Source organism: Periophthalmus magnuspinnatus, chromosome 20, assembly GCF_009829125.3.
Source record: "Periophthalmus magnuspinnatus isolate fPerMag1 chromosome 20, fPerMag1.2.pri, whole genome shotgun sequence".
Taxonomy (NCBI): domain Eukaryota; kingdom Metazoa; phylum Chordata; class Actinopteri; order Gobiiformes; family Gobiidae; genus Periophthalmus; species Periophthalmus magnuspinnatus.
This window is the reverse complement of record NC_047145.1, coordinates 24,341,614-24,355,639: the sequence shown is the minus strand read 5'-3', so window position 1 is coordinate 24,355,639 and position 14,026 is coordinate 24,341,614. Positions and strand designations below refer to the sequence as shown.

Genomic DNA, 14,026 nt, shown 5'->3' with positions numbered 1-14,026 from the left:
GGTGGGTGAAGTGTCTTGCCTAAGGACAAAACGACAGAACTTGATCAAAGTGGAATCAATCCTCCGACAGTGGACGAGTGCTCTAACCTCTGAGCCTCTGTCAGCAGGTCTTCTCTGGGTGCTCAGGTCTAGTCTTGGTCTTAGTCTGGTCCTGATCTAGTCCTGCTCTGGTCTTGGTCTAATCCTGGTCTGGTCCTGGTTTGGTCCTGTTATAGTCCTGTTCTGGTCCTGGTGTAGTGTCCTCAGGTGCAGTCATAGGTGATATTTTACAGCTGATGTTGATGACAACTGAAGACGCTGCACTGCCTGAAGCTCTGTTACACAAGTTAGACTTTAATCTAAGCTTTATTTCAACACAGTTTGACCAAAAAGAACTGAATTAGCTGAAACTACAATAGGTGAGATGATATTTACTGTTAATCACGTCCCCCCAACATGTCTGAGCACAAAACCAAAGCCAATCAGGAGCGAGCAAGTGACCTCGGGAAAACCAGGGACCGGATTTGTCGATTATTAATGTTCATATCTGAATTTAAGGACAAAATACTGAAATAAAAACACCAGGATTGTGTAGAGTGGATTAATACAAACATTATACGGTCAGAATGACGAGCCTGACAGCAGCAGTTACAGAGAGAGGAATGACTGTTTTTCAGTAGAAGTCAGTTGCAACCAGAACTCAAAGGAACCACTTGGCCCACATGCTCACTTCCTATATGGAACATGGCAGCTAGCGGGTTAGCTATGTCCATTTATATCTACAGCCTATTGCTCTAACATGCACACTCCACTCAGAGAGATCAGGAGTCTAACCCACAACCTCTTCACTGAGAGGAGGGCTAACCACTCTGCCACAGTTGAAATGAGACTCACAATCACTGATTTAAAACAGGTTATAATTTAGTTTATTGATCTACAGCACTTAACGACACGTCATGCATCACGCACATCTACCGTAAACATGTGACCCGCCCCGTCGCCATGGCACCCGCCCCTGTCCGATAGCGGCACGGCGGCTACAGCTTATCGAGGTCTAGCTTCTCTACGCGGATAAAAACAGCCAAAGACATCATATCATACCAGCAGTTACAACCACGACCAGCAGGGGCAGCACTTACACAGTATACAAAAGAGTGCAAAAGTCTGGGTCTGTTTCATTATTAGAAAATCTTTCTCTGAACTCTCTGCTGATCTTTGTTTAGTCCCGGTTTAGTCCTGGTTTACACCTGGTTTATCCTAGTTTAAACCTGGGTTTGGCAGGGTTTATACCAGGTTTAAACTAAGAACTGATGTAGACCTGGTTTAGTCCCTTTTAATGAGGTTAATATGGTTAATATGGTTATATGGTTAATCAGTCCTTTTGTCCCTGGTTTAGTCCTGGTTTAGTCCAGTTTTAGAGTGAAGCCTGTGAGGCTTCGACCACTGGTTCTTAGACTCAGTCCTGGTCCTGGTCCAGTGGGAGACTGAGCACAGAGCCACATTGTACATTTGGGGGTCTGAATTTTACTTAAAGCTGCACTACGTAACTTTTTTCCTGGAGGGTTTACTTGTCTACTTGTCTCCAGGAAGATGTAATTCATTTGCCAGAAATGTTCCACAGTATGCATTAAACTTGTATATTTCCATGAAGACAAGCAAGTAACACCACCAGGCCAAATTACAGGTCAGATCTGTGGAAATCCGCTCACAATAAGAATGCAGGTTCTTCAAGATACTTCTGTAGTAATACAAACAGCAAGATACATCAGTTTAATGCCATACTCAAGAACATTAATGCCCAGGCTGTTGAACACTAGACCAGCTTGTGACCCTCTACCAGAAAAGTTTCACAGCACAGCTTTAAATTCAGTGTCTTTTTAGAAACCTCTGAAATGGTAAAGTTGTATTGCTTTGCTGCCCCCGCTGGTCACATCTGGCATCTTTAAATTAGCATTAGCTTCAGTCAAAAACACTTAAAACATTGCAATCCATTACCGGAATGGCATCTGTATCAGAAATCTTACAAAATCATAAAAAAGAGAATTCAAATGATAATTATTACAACCACATGGGTAACTGTACAGGTTAGCTCGTACCATAGTATTAATACACAGTAGAAAAGACAGCATTATTTTGGTTTTCGGTGCATTTTTCCCATAACAAATGTACAAAAACTTAAACTATAACCCCATGAGATGCAGAGTGTGAGTGAACGCTGGTCCCTGATTGGTCCAAACTCGAATACAAAGAAAAAAAACATCCATTCTCCATTGAGAAATAAATACAGTGGCTTATACGCTGCAAAAAGTTTAAATATTTACACAAGAATTCAGAACCTGGACACAAAGGGTTAAATATGGCATTTAAAAAGGAAAAAGTGGTGACGCAATCTAGACCTGGTTTAGTCCTGGTTTAGAACTAGTTTAGACCTGGCTTATACTTGGTTTAGTCCTCGTTTAGACCGGGTTTTGTCCTAGTGGTTTTGCCTTGGTTTAGTACTGATTTAGACCTTGTTTGGTCCTACTTTAGACCTGGCTTAGACTTGGTTTAGTCCTGGTTTAAACTAAGAACTGATGTAGACCTGACTTAGTCCTGGTGTAGTCCTTGTTTTGCATCTGGTTTAAGCTCAGAACTGATATAGACCTGGTTTAGATCTGGTTTGGTCCTAGTTTAGACCTGATTTAGACTTGGTTTAGTCCTGGCCTAGACCTTGTTTAAACTAAGAACTTATGTAGACTTAGTTTAGTCCCTTTTTATCCCTTGGTTAATCAGTGGTTTTGTCCCTGGTTTAGACCTGGTTTAGTCCGGGTTTGGTCAGTGGTTTTGATATGGTTAAGTCCTGGATGAATCCCTGGGTTCATCTCTGATTTAGAGCTGGTTTGGTCCTGGTTTAGTCCTGGTCTAGCCTTAGGTTAGAATAACCTTTAGCTGTAGCTGCACTGTTGTGAGTTGAAATGCGTTAGAAACAAGATGGCGGCGGTGGCGTCCTTGCTCTGCGTCTCATGGGTCAGATCCACAGTGCCCTAAACAAAAAAAACAGCAAATAAGGCCTCGAAGGAACCAATCAGAGGAGGGGAAGCAGGCACCGCGCGAGGTCAGTCTGTGGTCCAAAACACGAGTGTAAAAAACGTCACAGGGACAGGAAGTGACATCATCCGCAGGCAGGGCATTACATCATCCGCGACGAGGTGCCCGAGGGGAAATGGCCGAGGTGCTGCTTCTGTCGACGTCCACGTTTGGATTTGTTACACCGTCTGAAAAGAGATGGACTGAGGGTTAAAAGAATGGGAGGGCATCTGACATACAGGGACACAGGAGGAGTACGGGAGGGCATCTGACACACAGAGACACGGGAGGGCATCTGACACACAGAGACACGGGAGGGCATCTGACACACAGAGACACGGGAGGGCATCTGACACACAGAGACACGGGAGGGCATTTGACACATGGGAGGGCAGCCGAGACCGGAGAGGTATTGTGGGTGTGCAGCAGAGAAAATATGACTGTGAACTCGAACCTTTTCCAGAGATTTATAATTTAGTGCATTATCCATTCACTCCACACTCAGTGGTGGTGAGATACCATTGTAGCCACAGCTGCCCTGGGACAGACTGACATAAGCGAGGCTGGCAATCTGCGCCATCAGCCCCTCCAACCACCAACACACACCACATTCATACTAAGCCATAAGGGCGATGCTACATTCCTTTTGTCCTCTGAGGTCAGATTTTCAGAGTTCCGACTTGTAAATTTACACAGGTACACACTGCAATCTCGGAATTCCCACTTGGAATCTCATTTCAGAACCCCAAGCTGAGTTCCGATTTAGAAAATCAAACATGGCTGCTCCCTGTGTGCCGATAAAGTCTGATATCTGAGAGCTAAAATATAAATAATACTTGTGTTATATTGAGGCTTTAGATGCTCTGTACTGTCCACCTGCTCCTGTGACCCCTCACCTCTGCATTTATAAATGGGCTGTTACGCTCCGTGACGCTAATGAGGCGCAGCTGATGTCAACAAAAGCACAAATTCACTCTGAGACGGGATTTATAACTTATTTTTTATACGATTGTAATATCCATATCCACGTTAATACTTGAATATATTTTTCCCTCTGCAGATTTGAGCATTTTTTTCATTTTTGTTGCTAGTTTTAAGTCATTATTGTACATCAACGCTACAGGGCATTGTTTTTCTGATGTGGCCACTGGAACACAGAAAGTTCCAACCTCCGAGGAGAAACTGAACGCAGCATAAGGACATGAGGACAGAGTTTGCCACTGCGCCCTCCTGTGGTACCTGGTATTCTCACCAGTCTCCCATCCAAGTACTAACCAGGTCTGGACCTGCTTCTGAGATCTGAGGAGATCAGTCTTTGACAAGGAGTTTTGGCCAAATACAACTACATAGTCCATGATACTTTGCTTCGTGTCATTGAAGCCAGTATAAAAGGTGAAATGTTGAATCGTGATTGAATGCAGTGTCCCTCTGGTGGTACGTGAGGTCGCCAACACTCAAACTGCAAATATACCGGTGTATTTGTCTTCATTTGGGCTAATCGTTATCTAGAGCAACTTATCCATGGTTTTGTTTCACATTAGGCCTGGTTTAGGCTCATTAAAGCCCAGAGTTAAATCTGATGGTACTTGGTGTAAAATGTTTAAGAACCACTGATAAAGCAGGCATATTATGCTTGTGTGTGCTATATATTTATACCTGTATACTTACACCCGAGGATCATTTAAGATCATCATTTAAAATGTAAAACATCTTAATAAAACAAACAAGTCCGCTGACTTCCACATTAAAAAACTGCAGTGCCCAATAGGAGCTGACCCTGCCATAAACATCATCACAACAAAGCGCTGCATGCTGTCGGCACCTCCGAGGGATAGACGCACATCACACTAGAGCAGCACAAAATGAGAACACAATGCTGAATCCTACGTCTATCACCAACTAAGAAAATAAAACTGGAGATAGAAGTGCATAAATGACAGTGGGTGTTAGTTATAAGACACGTGTGGCACAGCCAGGGGAAACCTGTATTTTACATATAACCCAGTATTGGTGCATGTCACTTATGTCCATGTCATATGTCAGTGGTTCTATGTGAAGCCCCAGCTCTCTGCTGCCTCCCTGCGATCCACCCTCTGCTGGTCAGGAGTACATAGTTTGGTGGGGAGAGTACCTGGTGAAGCACATGACAACGGCCACGATGACAGCGATCTGCACGGCTCCAATGATGGCAGCGATCAGGACGTAGTGCAGCTTTTGGCCACTAGGGACGACGTAGAGAATGTTAAAGTCCAAGAGCTGATCGCACTGAGGCCCTCCATACGCCGCTTCACACCTGAAGAAGAAGAGACCGGAGTTAGGCCTGGTTTAGTCCTAATTTTAGTTCTGAGTTAGTCCTGGTTTAGTCTTTGTTTAGTCCTGCTTTAGCCCTGATTTAGTCTTTGTTTAGTCCTGCTTTAGTCCTGGTTTAGTCTTTGTTTAGTCCTACTTTAGCCCTGGTTTAGTCCTGGTTCAGCCCTGGTTTAGTCTTTGTTTAGTCCTACTTTAGCCCTGGTTTAGTCCTGCTTTAGCCCTGGTTTAGTCTTTGTTTAGTCCTGCTTTAGCCCTGGTTTAGTCTTAGTTCAGCCCTGGTTTAGGCTTTGTTTAGTCCTACTTTAGCCCTGGTTTAGTCCTAGTTCAGCCCTGGTTTAGTCTTTGTTTAGTCCTACTTTAGCCCTGGTTTAGTCCTGCTTTAGCCCTGGTTTAGTCTTTGTTTAGTCCTGCTTTAGTCCTGGTTTAGTCTTTGTTTAGTCCTACTTTAGCCCTGGTTTAGTCCTAGTTCAGCCCTGGTTTAGTCTTTGTTTAGTCCTGCTTTAGCCCTGGTTTACTTCTTACCTGCAGGTGGGCAGGTTGTGTCTCATCTCACATTGGCCGTGTTCACAGAACTGGGCGTAGTCTTCAGGACAGGGGGTGGGACTCTCAGCAAGCCCCTCCCCTTCACCAGGTTTAGATACAGCTAAAAAATAAATACATAAATAGAAATCAATAAAAAAAAAAACAATGAATAAAGGAAGATGGGAGGGCATCTGAAACACAGGAATATAACAGTACTTACCGTAAACATCTGGTTTGACCTTGGAGCTGTCTTCTTTTCTGTTTTTATCTGAAAAAAAAAAAAAAAAAAACTTTTATTGTGATGTAATGCACATACTGTCTAGTAGAGGGCTGCACTATCATGTTTTGGAACCAAGGAAAAACATTTGGGTTAGGCATCTGACACACAGCGACACAGGCACATGGGAGGGCATCTGGGTTAGACACACAGGGACATAGAAGGAGGACAGGAGGGCATCTCACGCAGATGGACATGGGAGGGCATCTGATTCAGACCTGAGCAGCGGCCCACGTGGCGTATGTCGATCTTGGTCTGTTTGAGGCATGAGGCTTCTCTGACGTGACACGGGGTCGGGTATGTCTCTCCATCACTGCCACACACTGGGTTGTCATTGTGTCCGTTACACACGATGTTACACATGCATCTGCAAAGAGACCGGGTTTAGACCTGGTTCAGTCCTGTTTCAGTCCTGGTTTAATCCTGGTTCAGTCCTGGTTTAATCCTGGTTTAGTCCTGGTTCAGTCCTGGTTCAGTCCTGGCTCAGCCCTGGTTTTGTTCTGATTTAGTCCTGGTTCGGTCCTGGTCTAGTCCTGCTTTTATCATTTTTTAGTCCTGGTCTAGTCTGGGTTTAGTCCTGGTTTAGTCCTGGTTTAGTCCTCACATCATGTCCTCTGAGTCTTCGTCACACTCTGCTCCGTATTTGCAGTTTCCACATTTAGAGACTTTTTTTCCACGGCCGGAGCCTTCGTCGTCTGTGGAATCAATAATGAAAATAAACATTACAGATTTTATTGAACAAAACCAAAAAACATTTATTTAAAATATTTTAAAGTCTAAAGTGTCTCACCTCCATCTGCAGATCCTGACCCTCCATCTGAGAAACACAGACACAGTTACAATTATAAAGTCTGGACTAAACCAGGACTATCCCCGGTCTAAACCCAGTCTCAGGTCTAACCTCGGTCTCAACCCAGTGTCAGGTCTAAACCACGGTCTAAACCCAGTCTCAGGTCTAACCTCGGTCTAAACCCAGTGTCAGGTCTAAACCCGGTCTGAACCCAGTCTCAGGTCTAAACCCAGTCTAAACCCAGTCTCAGGTCTAACCCCGGTCTAAACCCAGTCTCAGGTCTAAACCAGGTCTAAACCCACTCTCAGGTCTAAACCAGGTCTAAACCCAGTCTCAGGTCTAAACCCGGTCTAAACCCAGTCTCAGGTCTAAACCTGGTCTAAACCCAGTCTCAGGTCTAAACCAGGTCTAAACCCAGTCTCGGGTCTAAACCCGGTCTAAACCCAGTCTCGGGTCTAAACCCGGTCTAAACCCAGTCTCGGGTCTATACCAGGTCTAAACCCAGTCTCGGGTCTAAACCAGGTCTAAACCCAGGCTCGGGTCTAAACCAGGTCTAAACCCAGTCTCAGGTCTAACTCCGGTCTAAACCCAGTCTCAGGTCTAACTCCGGTCTAAGCCCACTCTCAGGTCTAACTCCGGTCTAAACCCACTCTCAGGTCTAAACCAGGTCTAAACCCAGTCTCAGGTCTAAACCCGGTCTAAACCCAGTCTCAGGTCTAACTCCGGTCTAAACCCAGTCTCAGGTCTAAACCCTGGTCTAAACCCAGTCTCAGGTCTAAACCAGGTCTAAGCCCAGTCTCAGGTCTAAACCAGGTCTAAACCCAGGCTCGGGTCTAAACCAGGTCTAAACCCACTCTCAGGTCTAACCCCGGTGACAGGTCTAAACCCAGTCTCAGGTCTAACCTCGGTCTAAACCCAGTCTCAGGTCTAAACCCCGGTCTAAACCCACTCTCAGGTCTAAACCAGGTCTAAACCAGGTCTAAACCCACTCTCAGGTCTAAACCAGGTCTAAACCCAGTCTTAGGTCTAAACCAGGTCTAAACCCAGTCTCAGGTCTAACTCCGGTCTAAACCCACTCTCAGGTCTAAACCAGGTCTAAACCAGGTCTAAACCCACTCTCAGGTCTAAACCAGGTCTAAACCCAGTCTCAGGTCTAAACCAGGTCTAAACCCAGTCTCAGGTCTAAACCAGGTCTAAACCCACTCTCAGGTCTAAACCAGGTCTAAACCCAGTCTCAGGTCTAAACCAGGTCTAAACCCAGTCTCAGGTCTAACCCCGGTCTAAACCCACTCTCAGGTCTAAACCAGGTCTAAACCCAGTCTCAGGTCTAAACCTGGTCTAAACCCAGTCTCAGGTCTAAACCCGGTCTAAACCCAGTCTCAGGTCTAAACCCGGTCTAAACCCAGTCTCAGGTCTAAACCCGGTCTAAACCCAGTCTCAGGTCTAACCCCGGTCTAAACCCAGTCTCAGGTCTGAACCAGGTCTAAACCCAGTCTCAGGTCTAAACCAGGTCTAAACCCAGTCTCAGGTCTAAACCAGGTCTAAACCCAGGCTCGGGTCTAAACCAGGTCTAAACCCAGTCTCAGGTCTAACTCTGGTCTAAACCCAGTCTCAGGTCTAACCCCGGTCTAAACCCAGTCTCAGGTCTAACTCCGGTCTAAACCCACTCTCAGGTCTAACTCCGGTCTAAACCCACTCTCAGGTCTAAACCAGGTCTAAACCCAGTCTCAGGTCTAACCCCGGTCTAAACCCAGTCTCAGGTCTAACTCCGGTCTAAACCCAGTCTCAGGTCTAAACCCCGGTCTAAACCCAGTCTCAGGTCTAAACCAGGTCTAAACCCAGTCTCAGGTCTAAACCAGGTCTAAACCCAGGCTCGGGTCTAAACCAGGTCTAAACCCACTCTCAGGTCTAACCCCGGTGACAGGTCTAAACCCAGTCTCAGGTCTAACCTCGGTCTAAACCCAGTCTCAGGTCTAAACCCCGGTCTAAACCCACTCTTAGGTCTAAACCAGGTCTAAACCCACTCTCAGGTCTAAACCAGGTCTAAACCCACTCTCAGGTCTAACCTCGGTCTAAACACACTCTCAGGTCTAAACCCAGTCTAAACCCAGTCTCAGGTCTAAACCAGGTCTAAACCCACTCTCAGGTCTAAACCAGGTCTAAACCCACTCTCAGGTCTAAACCAGGTCTAAACCCAGTCTCAGGTCTAATCCCGGTCTAAACCCAGTCTCAGGTCTAACTCCGGTCTAAACCCACTCTCAGGTCTAAACCAGGTCTAAACCCAGTCTCAGGTCTAAACTAGGTCTAAACCCACTCTCAGGTCTAAACCAGGTCTAAACCCACTCTCAGGTCTAACCTCGGTCTAAACCCAGTCTCAGGTCTAAACCAGGTCTAAACCCAGTCTCAGGTCTAAACCAGGTCTAAACCCACTCTCAGGTCTAAACCAGGTCAAAACCCAGTCTCGGGTCTAAACCAGGTCTAAACCCAGTCTCAGGTCTAAACCCAGTGTCAGGTCTAACCCCAGTCTCAGGTCTAAACCAGGTCTAACCCCAGTCTCAGGTCTAAACCCAGTGTCAGGTCCAAACCCGGTCTAAACCTGGTCTCACCTTGGTAGCAGGCTCCCTGGGACACTGCGGTGATGGCTCGTTGTTTTTTGCAGGCGGCACGTCGCAGGAAACACTCGTTCTGATACGTGTCGCCGTTGGAGCCGCACACCGGGACGTACTTTTTATGGCACTGAGGAGAGAGGCACGGTTACTACGGCAACAGAGCCATGTCACTATGACACTGTGCCCTGGGGCAGACTGACGCGGGTGTGGCTGCCGATCGGGAGGTAGCGTTGGTAGCATGTACGGGGTATGTGTGTGAGTATGTCTGTGTGTATATCTGTGTGTGTGTATGAAGGGGTGGGGTCTACTCACATGGAACTGACAGACACATTTGATCTCGGCTCCATTCTCACGACAGGTTCCTCCAAAACGACATGTCCCTGAGTCGCACACCCTCAGGTCACTCTTCTTCTGAGACAGGTCTGAAGAACAACAGGGTTACACCTGGTTTAGTTCCGGTTAAGTTCTAGTTTATACACAGTTAAGACATAGTTTAGTCTTGATTTAGTTTAGTTTCGGTTCAGGCCTGATTTATTTTTGGGTCAGTCCCGGTTTGTTAATAGCTGTAGTAAAGCTGTTGCAGCCAGAGGGCATTGTGGGTAACGCGGTCTTTAGACTTAGCTGTGGTATTCACTAATGAGAGACCCACCGCCTTGTAATTACACACCGTCGACCAATCAGAGCAAAAGAAGACAAGCAACTGCCTCAAACCAGCCAATCAGGAGGTAACAACAGTCAGACCAACCAATCAGAGCCCAGGAGGAAATGAGGACTATAAAAACTAACACAGACCTCAGATTTAAAGCACTAATCTGTCAATTTTCTTCCGGTGTGGTGGGTATGCAGGTGCTATATTCTCTGAGACATGCATTTGGGAAAAATACCAAACTGCAAAATGCTTCAAATCCAAAAAATGTATTAGACTCATCAAATTTGAGTTTACCCCTTGATCTAGAACTGGTTCAGTCCTGATTGGGTCCTGGCTGGTTCAGGTCTGATTTAGTTTTGGTTTAGTCCTGGTTTAGTCCTTGTTTAGGTCTGGTTCAGTTTTGGTTTAGTCCTGGTTCAGTCCTTGTTTAGTCCTGATTCAGTTCTATTCAGAGTGTTTTGTTGTGGTGCTTTAAATGTGAAGGTCGAGGTTTTAACAGTCGCCTCCGATCTCCATGGAAACACCCCTCGAGAATTACCACAAAACAACCAACCCCAAAGACTGGGTTTAGATTAGGTTTAGTCCTAATTTAGCCCTGGTCTACTTCTGGTTTAGATAAGGTTTAGTCCTGGTTAAGACAGGGTTTAGTCCTGGTTTAATCTTGGTTTAGACTGAGCTTAGATTAGGTTTAGTCCTGGTTAAGACTTGGTTTAGATTAGGTTTAGTTCTGCTTTAGACCGGGTTTAGTTTAGATTAGATTCAGTCCTGGTTTAGTTTAGGATTGTGTCTCTCTTTAAACAGTAGCAGTCTTGGCCCTGGTTCTGTCCCAGGTCCAGACCTGAGACAGGCCTCAGACTGGTTCTGCATCACAAACTAAGTGTAGCGGTGCAGTCCTGGTTTAGTCCTGTTGTATTAGGCCTGTTATTATAACACAGTCTATCCTGGGACAGTTCAGATCAGAAACTGGACTAACTCGTCTATATATAGACCCATACTGGACCAGATCTGAGCCAGGATCCTGGTCAAGAGTACTTCGCTGGAGAATTATTGTGTATGTTTTAGTTTGATGTGCTCGTGCACGTGGGTCCTGCTTGTGCATGTGTGCTCATGCCCGTGTGCTCGTGCACGTGGCTGTGGCTCTTGTCTGTAATTATCTCTAAATAGAGGCACTTGGGCAGAGGAGTGGTCACATCTGGAGCACAGGCTGCTCTCCAACTCCAACAAAGTCCTGGACCAGTCCTGGTTCAGTCCTGGTTTAGACCTGATCCTTTTGCTGTGGTTCTCTCTGTAGTGATCAGCATTAGTGACAAATCCTTGGTTAGGTCTGGTTTAGTCGCACAATTCACTTTAGTCTTGGTTTTAGTCTGCTTTAGTCCATATCTGCCTTGGTTTAGACCTGGTTAGGTCCACAATGTCCTGGTTTAGTCCTAGTGCCCTGGCTCAGTCCTGGTTTCAGACCTGGTTTGGGTGCAAAAGACTTCTGCAGAGTGAATAATAAATGAGAACCTGCTGTGTCCCTGAGCAGGACGCTGTAAACACTCAGGCTGTTCTGGATTTGTTCTGCTCTTGTTCTGGTTCAGTCCGTGAGACGCTGTTTCTCTGGTTATTACATGTAAATAGGTCTGTTATTAGAGCCCCAGTTCTGTTTCGGTTCAGAATAGCCCCTCTTAGTCTTTAGTCCTGGTCCTGATTTATAAGGTCTAGGTTCAGTGTGATGTTCCAAGCCCCGTCAGGTGCACAGTCCGGGTCTTACCTGTGCACTCCGAGGCCTTCCCGGGCCCACAGTCCTGTCCGCTGCGGGGAAAAGAGCTCCATGCGGCGGGTAGAAGCAGCAGCATCAGCCCGCAGGAGAGCCACGACCCTCGGAGCGGAGGAGCCATGATGGAGGTCGAGAAGAAGCGAAGGACGCGCGGAGAGGAGGGGCGAGCTGTGGATGAATGAGCCGAGGAGGCGCTGCTGAAAACGGAGCAGAAACACAGGAACACTCCGCTCCAATAAACGGTTGGGTCCCGGGAAATCAGGCGTCAAGCCCCAGCTACCAGTGAACCGGGAATCAGAGTGGAACAAAACCGAGGAGCGGCGCTCGGAGCTCGGTCAGGAAAACAAAGCCTGTGCGCAGGGCCTGGGGCTTCTGTCCGACCCCCACTCCCCCTGTTCTTCTCCCTGAGTCCGTGTGTGCTCAGCCGGACCCAGCGACCTCCATCCCCCACCGAGCCCCCTGTGTCCCCGTAACACTCCCAAAATCCACCGCGAGAAGCTCCGGAAGCACAGCGCGGCGAGGAGTGAACCCGAGCCGAGAGAGAGCGAGGGCGCGCCGGGGAGAGAGGCAGGGCGCGTCGGTGCGTCGGACGGTGCGCGGTGGGACTTTTTTTTGTCCTGTGCGTCTCCAGTGAAGCGCATCAACAAAGGGCCGTGTCACGTGACGGACAGGCCACGCCCACAGCGGAGACACAGAGCACAGCGGGAGGTCCGTGCGCGTGACACCACGGAATGAGCTTAATTCTCTTTATGTTAATGAGACTAATCAAGATCAACGCGAGAGAATGAGCCTAAACGTGCGCCAGACTGCAGCAGAAATCAGCCAGTCACTGTGGAACTGTCCATAAAGCTGCACTGTGGAACTTTTGTGGCTGAGGACTGCCACCTGCTTGTCTCCATGAAGACGTAATTAGAATATTTCACTGCTGTTTTAATTACTCAAAAAAAAAAACACCTTGGAAAAAAGCATTCTTACTGCAAGCTGGGCTACCTCTCCACTGATCTTACCTGTAACCTGGCCGGATGCTTGTCTCCATGGAGATAGATAAGTGCCATACAATAGAACTAAACATCAAAATAATAACATTTTCACGTAGACAAGTGTCAGACCCTTCAGCAGAAAAGTTACACAGTGTAGCTTTAACTTATCCTGGTTCAGTGCACAAATCTGCAGTTCAAAGGTCAAATGTGGGATTTATTTAAAGGGCCCATATTATGCTATTTTTAAATCTCTGTTATAATGTTGTTTCCTCATCATCACATCACAAACCCTGCACATGTAAAAAAAAAGTAAACACTCCACCTCATGATGTCATCACTCAATCAGCTCAACTACAACATCTGTGCTGTTAAAGTCTCTCAAATAACATTACAGTCACAGGCTAGCAACATTAGCCAACAGTTTTTCAGTGAGTCACTCTCACCTTTTTGTATAAAATCAAACTCATAAACAGGACCATCAACGCTCAGAAAATGTGCTGTTTAAATCCATTTAGTATTTTTTCTTGAGTTTTTAGACAATCTTAAAACATCTTTGGCAGTGTTTGCTAATGTGTTCATCATGTCACCATGGTAACTGCTGAACATTCAGCCATACACATAAATGTAGAGCACCCCCAGTGTGATGTCACTGCAAAGTATCAGTGCACTTACTCCCACCATCAGGAGGATCAGTGAAATTAAGAAAATCCCCTGAAAATGATGGACTTACAGAGTTAAACACTAGAGTTGTTTGTTTTGGGGCTTCATCAAAAAGCAGTTACTCCTTGTGTTGAAGGAATGTATCAATATAAGAAATGTCCACAGCCATGAAGCACAGGCTGTATCATAACAGCTTCTCTGGCCCTGTCACACACAGCCAGATTCAGGAATGAGGTCTATCCATCCATTTTCTTCCGCTTTATCCGGGGCCGGCTCGCGGAGACAGCAGCCTGACCAGGGAGGCCCAGTCTTCCCTCTCCACACACACGTCCTCCAGCTCTTCCAGGAGGATCCCAAGGCGTTCCCAGGCCAGCCGAGAGACATAGTCCCTCCAGGATGTCCTGAGTCTTCCCTGGGGCCTCCTC

At 46.6% G+C, this 14,026-nt stretch overlaps 1 protein-coding gene across 5 annotated transcripts; it reads right to left on the bottom strand.

Moving 5' to 3' along the window:
• Positions 1 to 895: 895 nt before the first annotated feature.
• LOC117388295 (tomoregulin-1-like) lies at positions 896 to 12,589 on the bottom strand. Of its 5 annotated transcripts, none has more exons than XR_008649154.1 (11): positions 11,956 to 12,589; positions 9,866 to 9,975; positions 9,551 to 9,680; positions 6,945 to 6,971; positions 6,759 to 6,849; positions 6,373 to 6,521; positions 6,098 to 6,145; positions 5,878 to 5,998; positions 5,177 to 5,338; positions 2,717 to 3,233; positions 896 to 1,297 (listed from the first exon to the last, which is right to left on the bottom strand). XR_008649154.1 is itself a non-coding variant. In XM_033985809.2 (10 exons), exons 1-10 carry the CDS (start codon positions 12,080 to 12,082, stop codon positions 3,149 to 3,151), a joined length of 1,050 nt encoding a protein of 349 aa, XP_033841700.1. In that variant the 5' UTR covers positions 12,083 to 12,589; the 3' UTR covers positions 2,666 to 3,148. The 5 variants fall into 5 exon arrangements, 1 of the variants encoding a protein (XP_033841700.1); XR_008649155.1 differs by lacking the exon at positions 896 to 1,297 and adding an exon at positions 1,345 to 1,366 and having other exon boundaries at positions 2,774 to 3,233; XR_008649152.1 differs by lacking the exon at positions 896 to 1,297 and adding an exon at positions 2,394 to 2,655 and having other exon boundaries at positions 2,689 to 3,233.
• Between the last annotated feature and the right edge of the window lie 1,437 nt (positions 12,590 to 14,026).

What these genes read in the sequence shown, in the direction of transcription:
- LOC117388295 (XM_033985809.2), bottom strand. Translation starts at nt 12,082, where the DNA reads ATGGCTCCTCCGCTCCGAGGGTCGTGGCTCTCCTGCGGGCTGATGCTG. An exon ending in GTCAGGATCTGCAGATGGAG is followed by an intron (nt 6,850 to 6,944) that starts GTGAGACACTTT and finishes TTGATTCCACAG; the next exon opens with ACGACGAAGGCTCCGGCCGT. An exon ending in CACAACCTGCCCACCTGCAG is followed by an intron (nt 5,339 to 5,877) that starts GTAAGAAGTAAA and finishes CTTCTTCTTCAG; the next exon opens with GTGTGAAGCGGCGTATGGAG.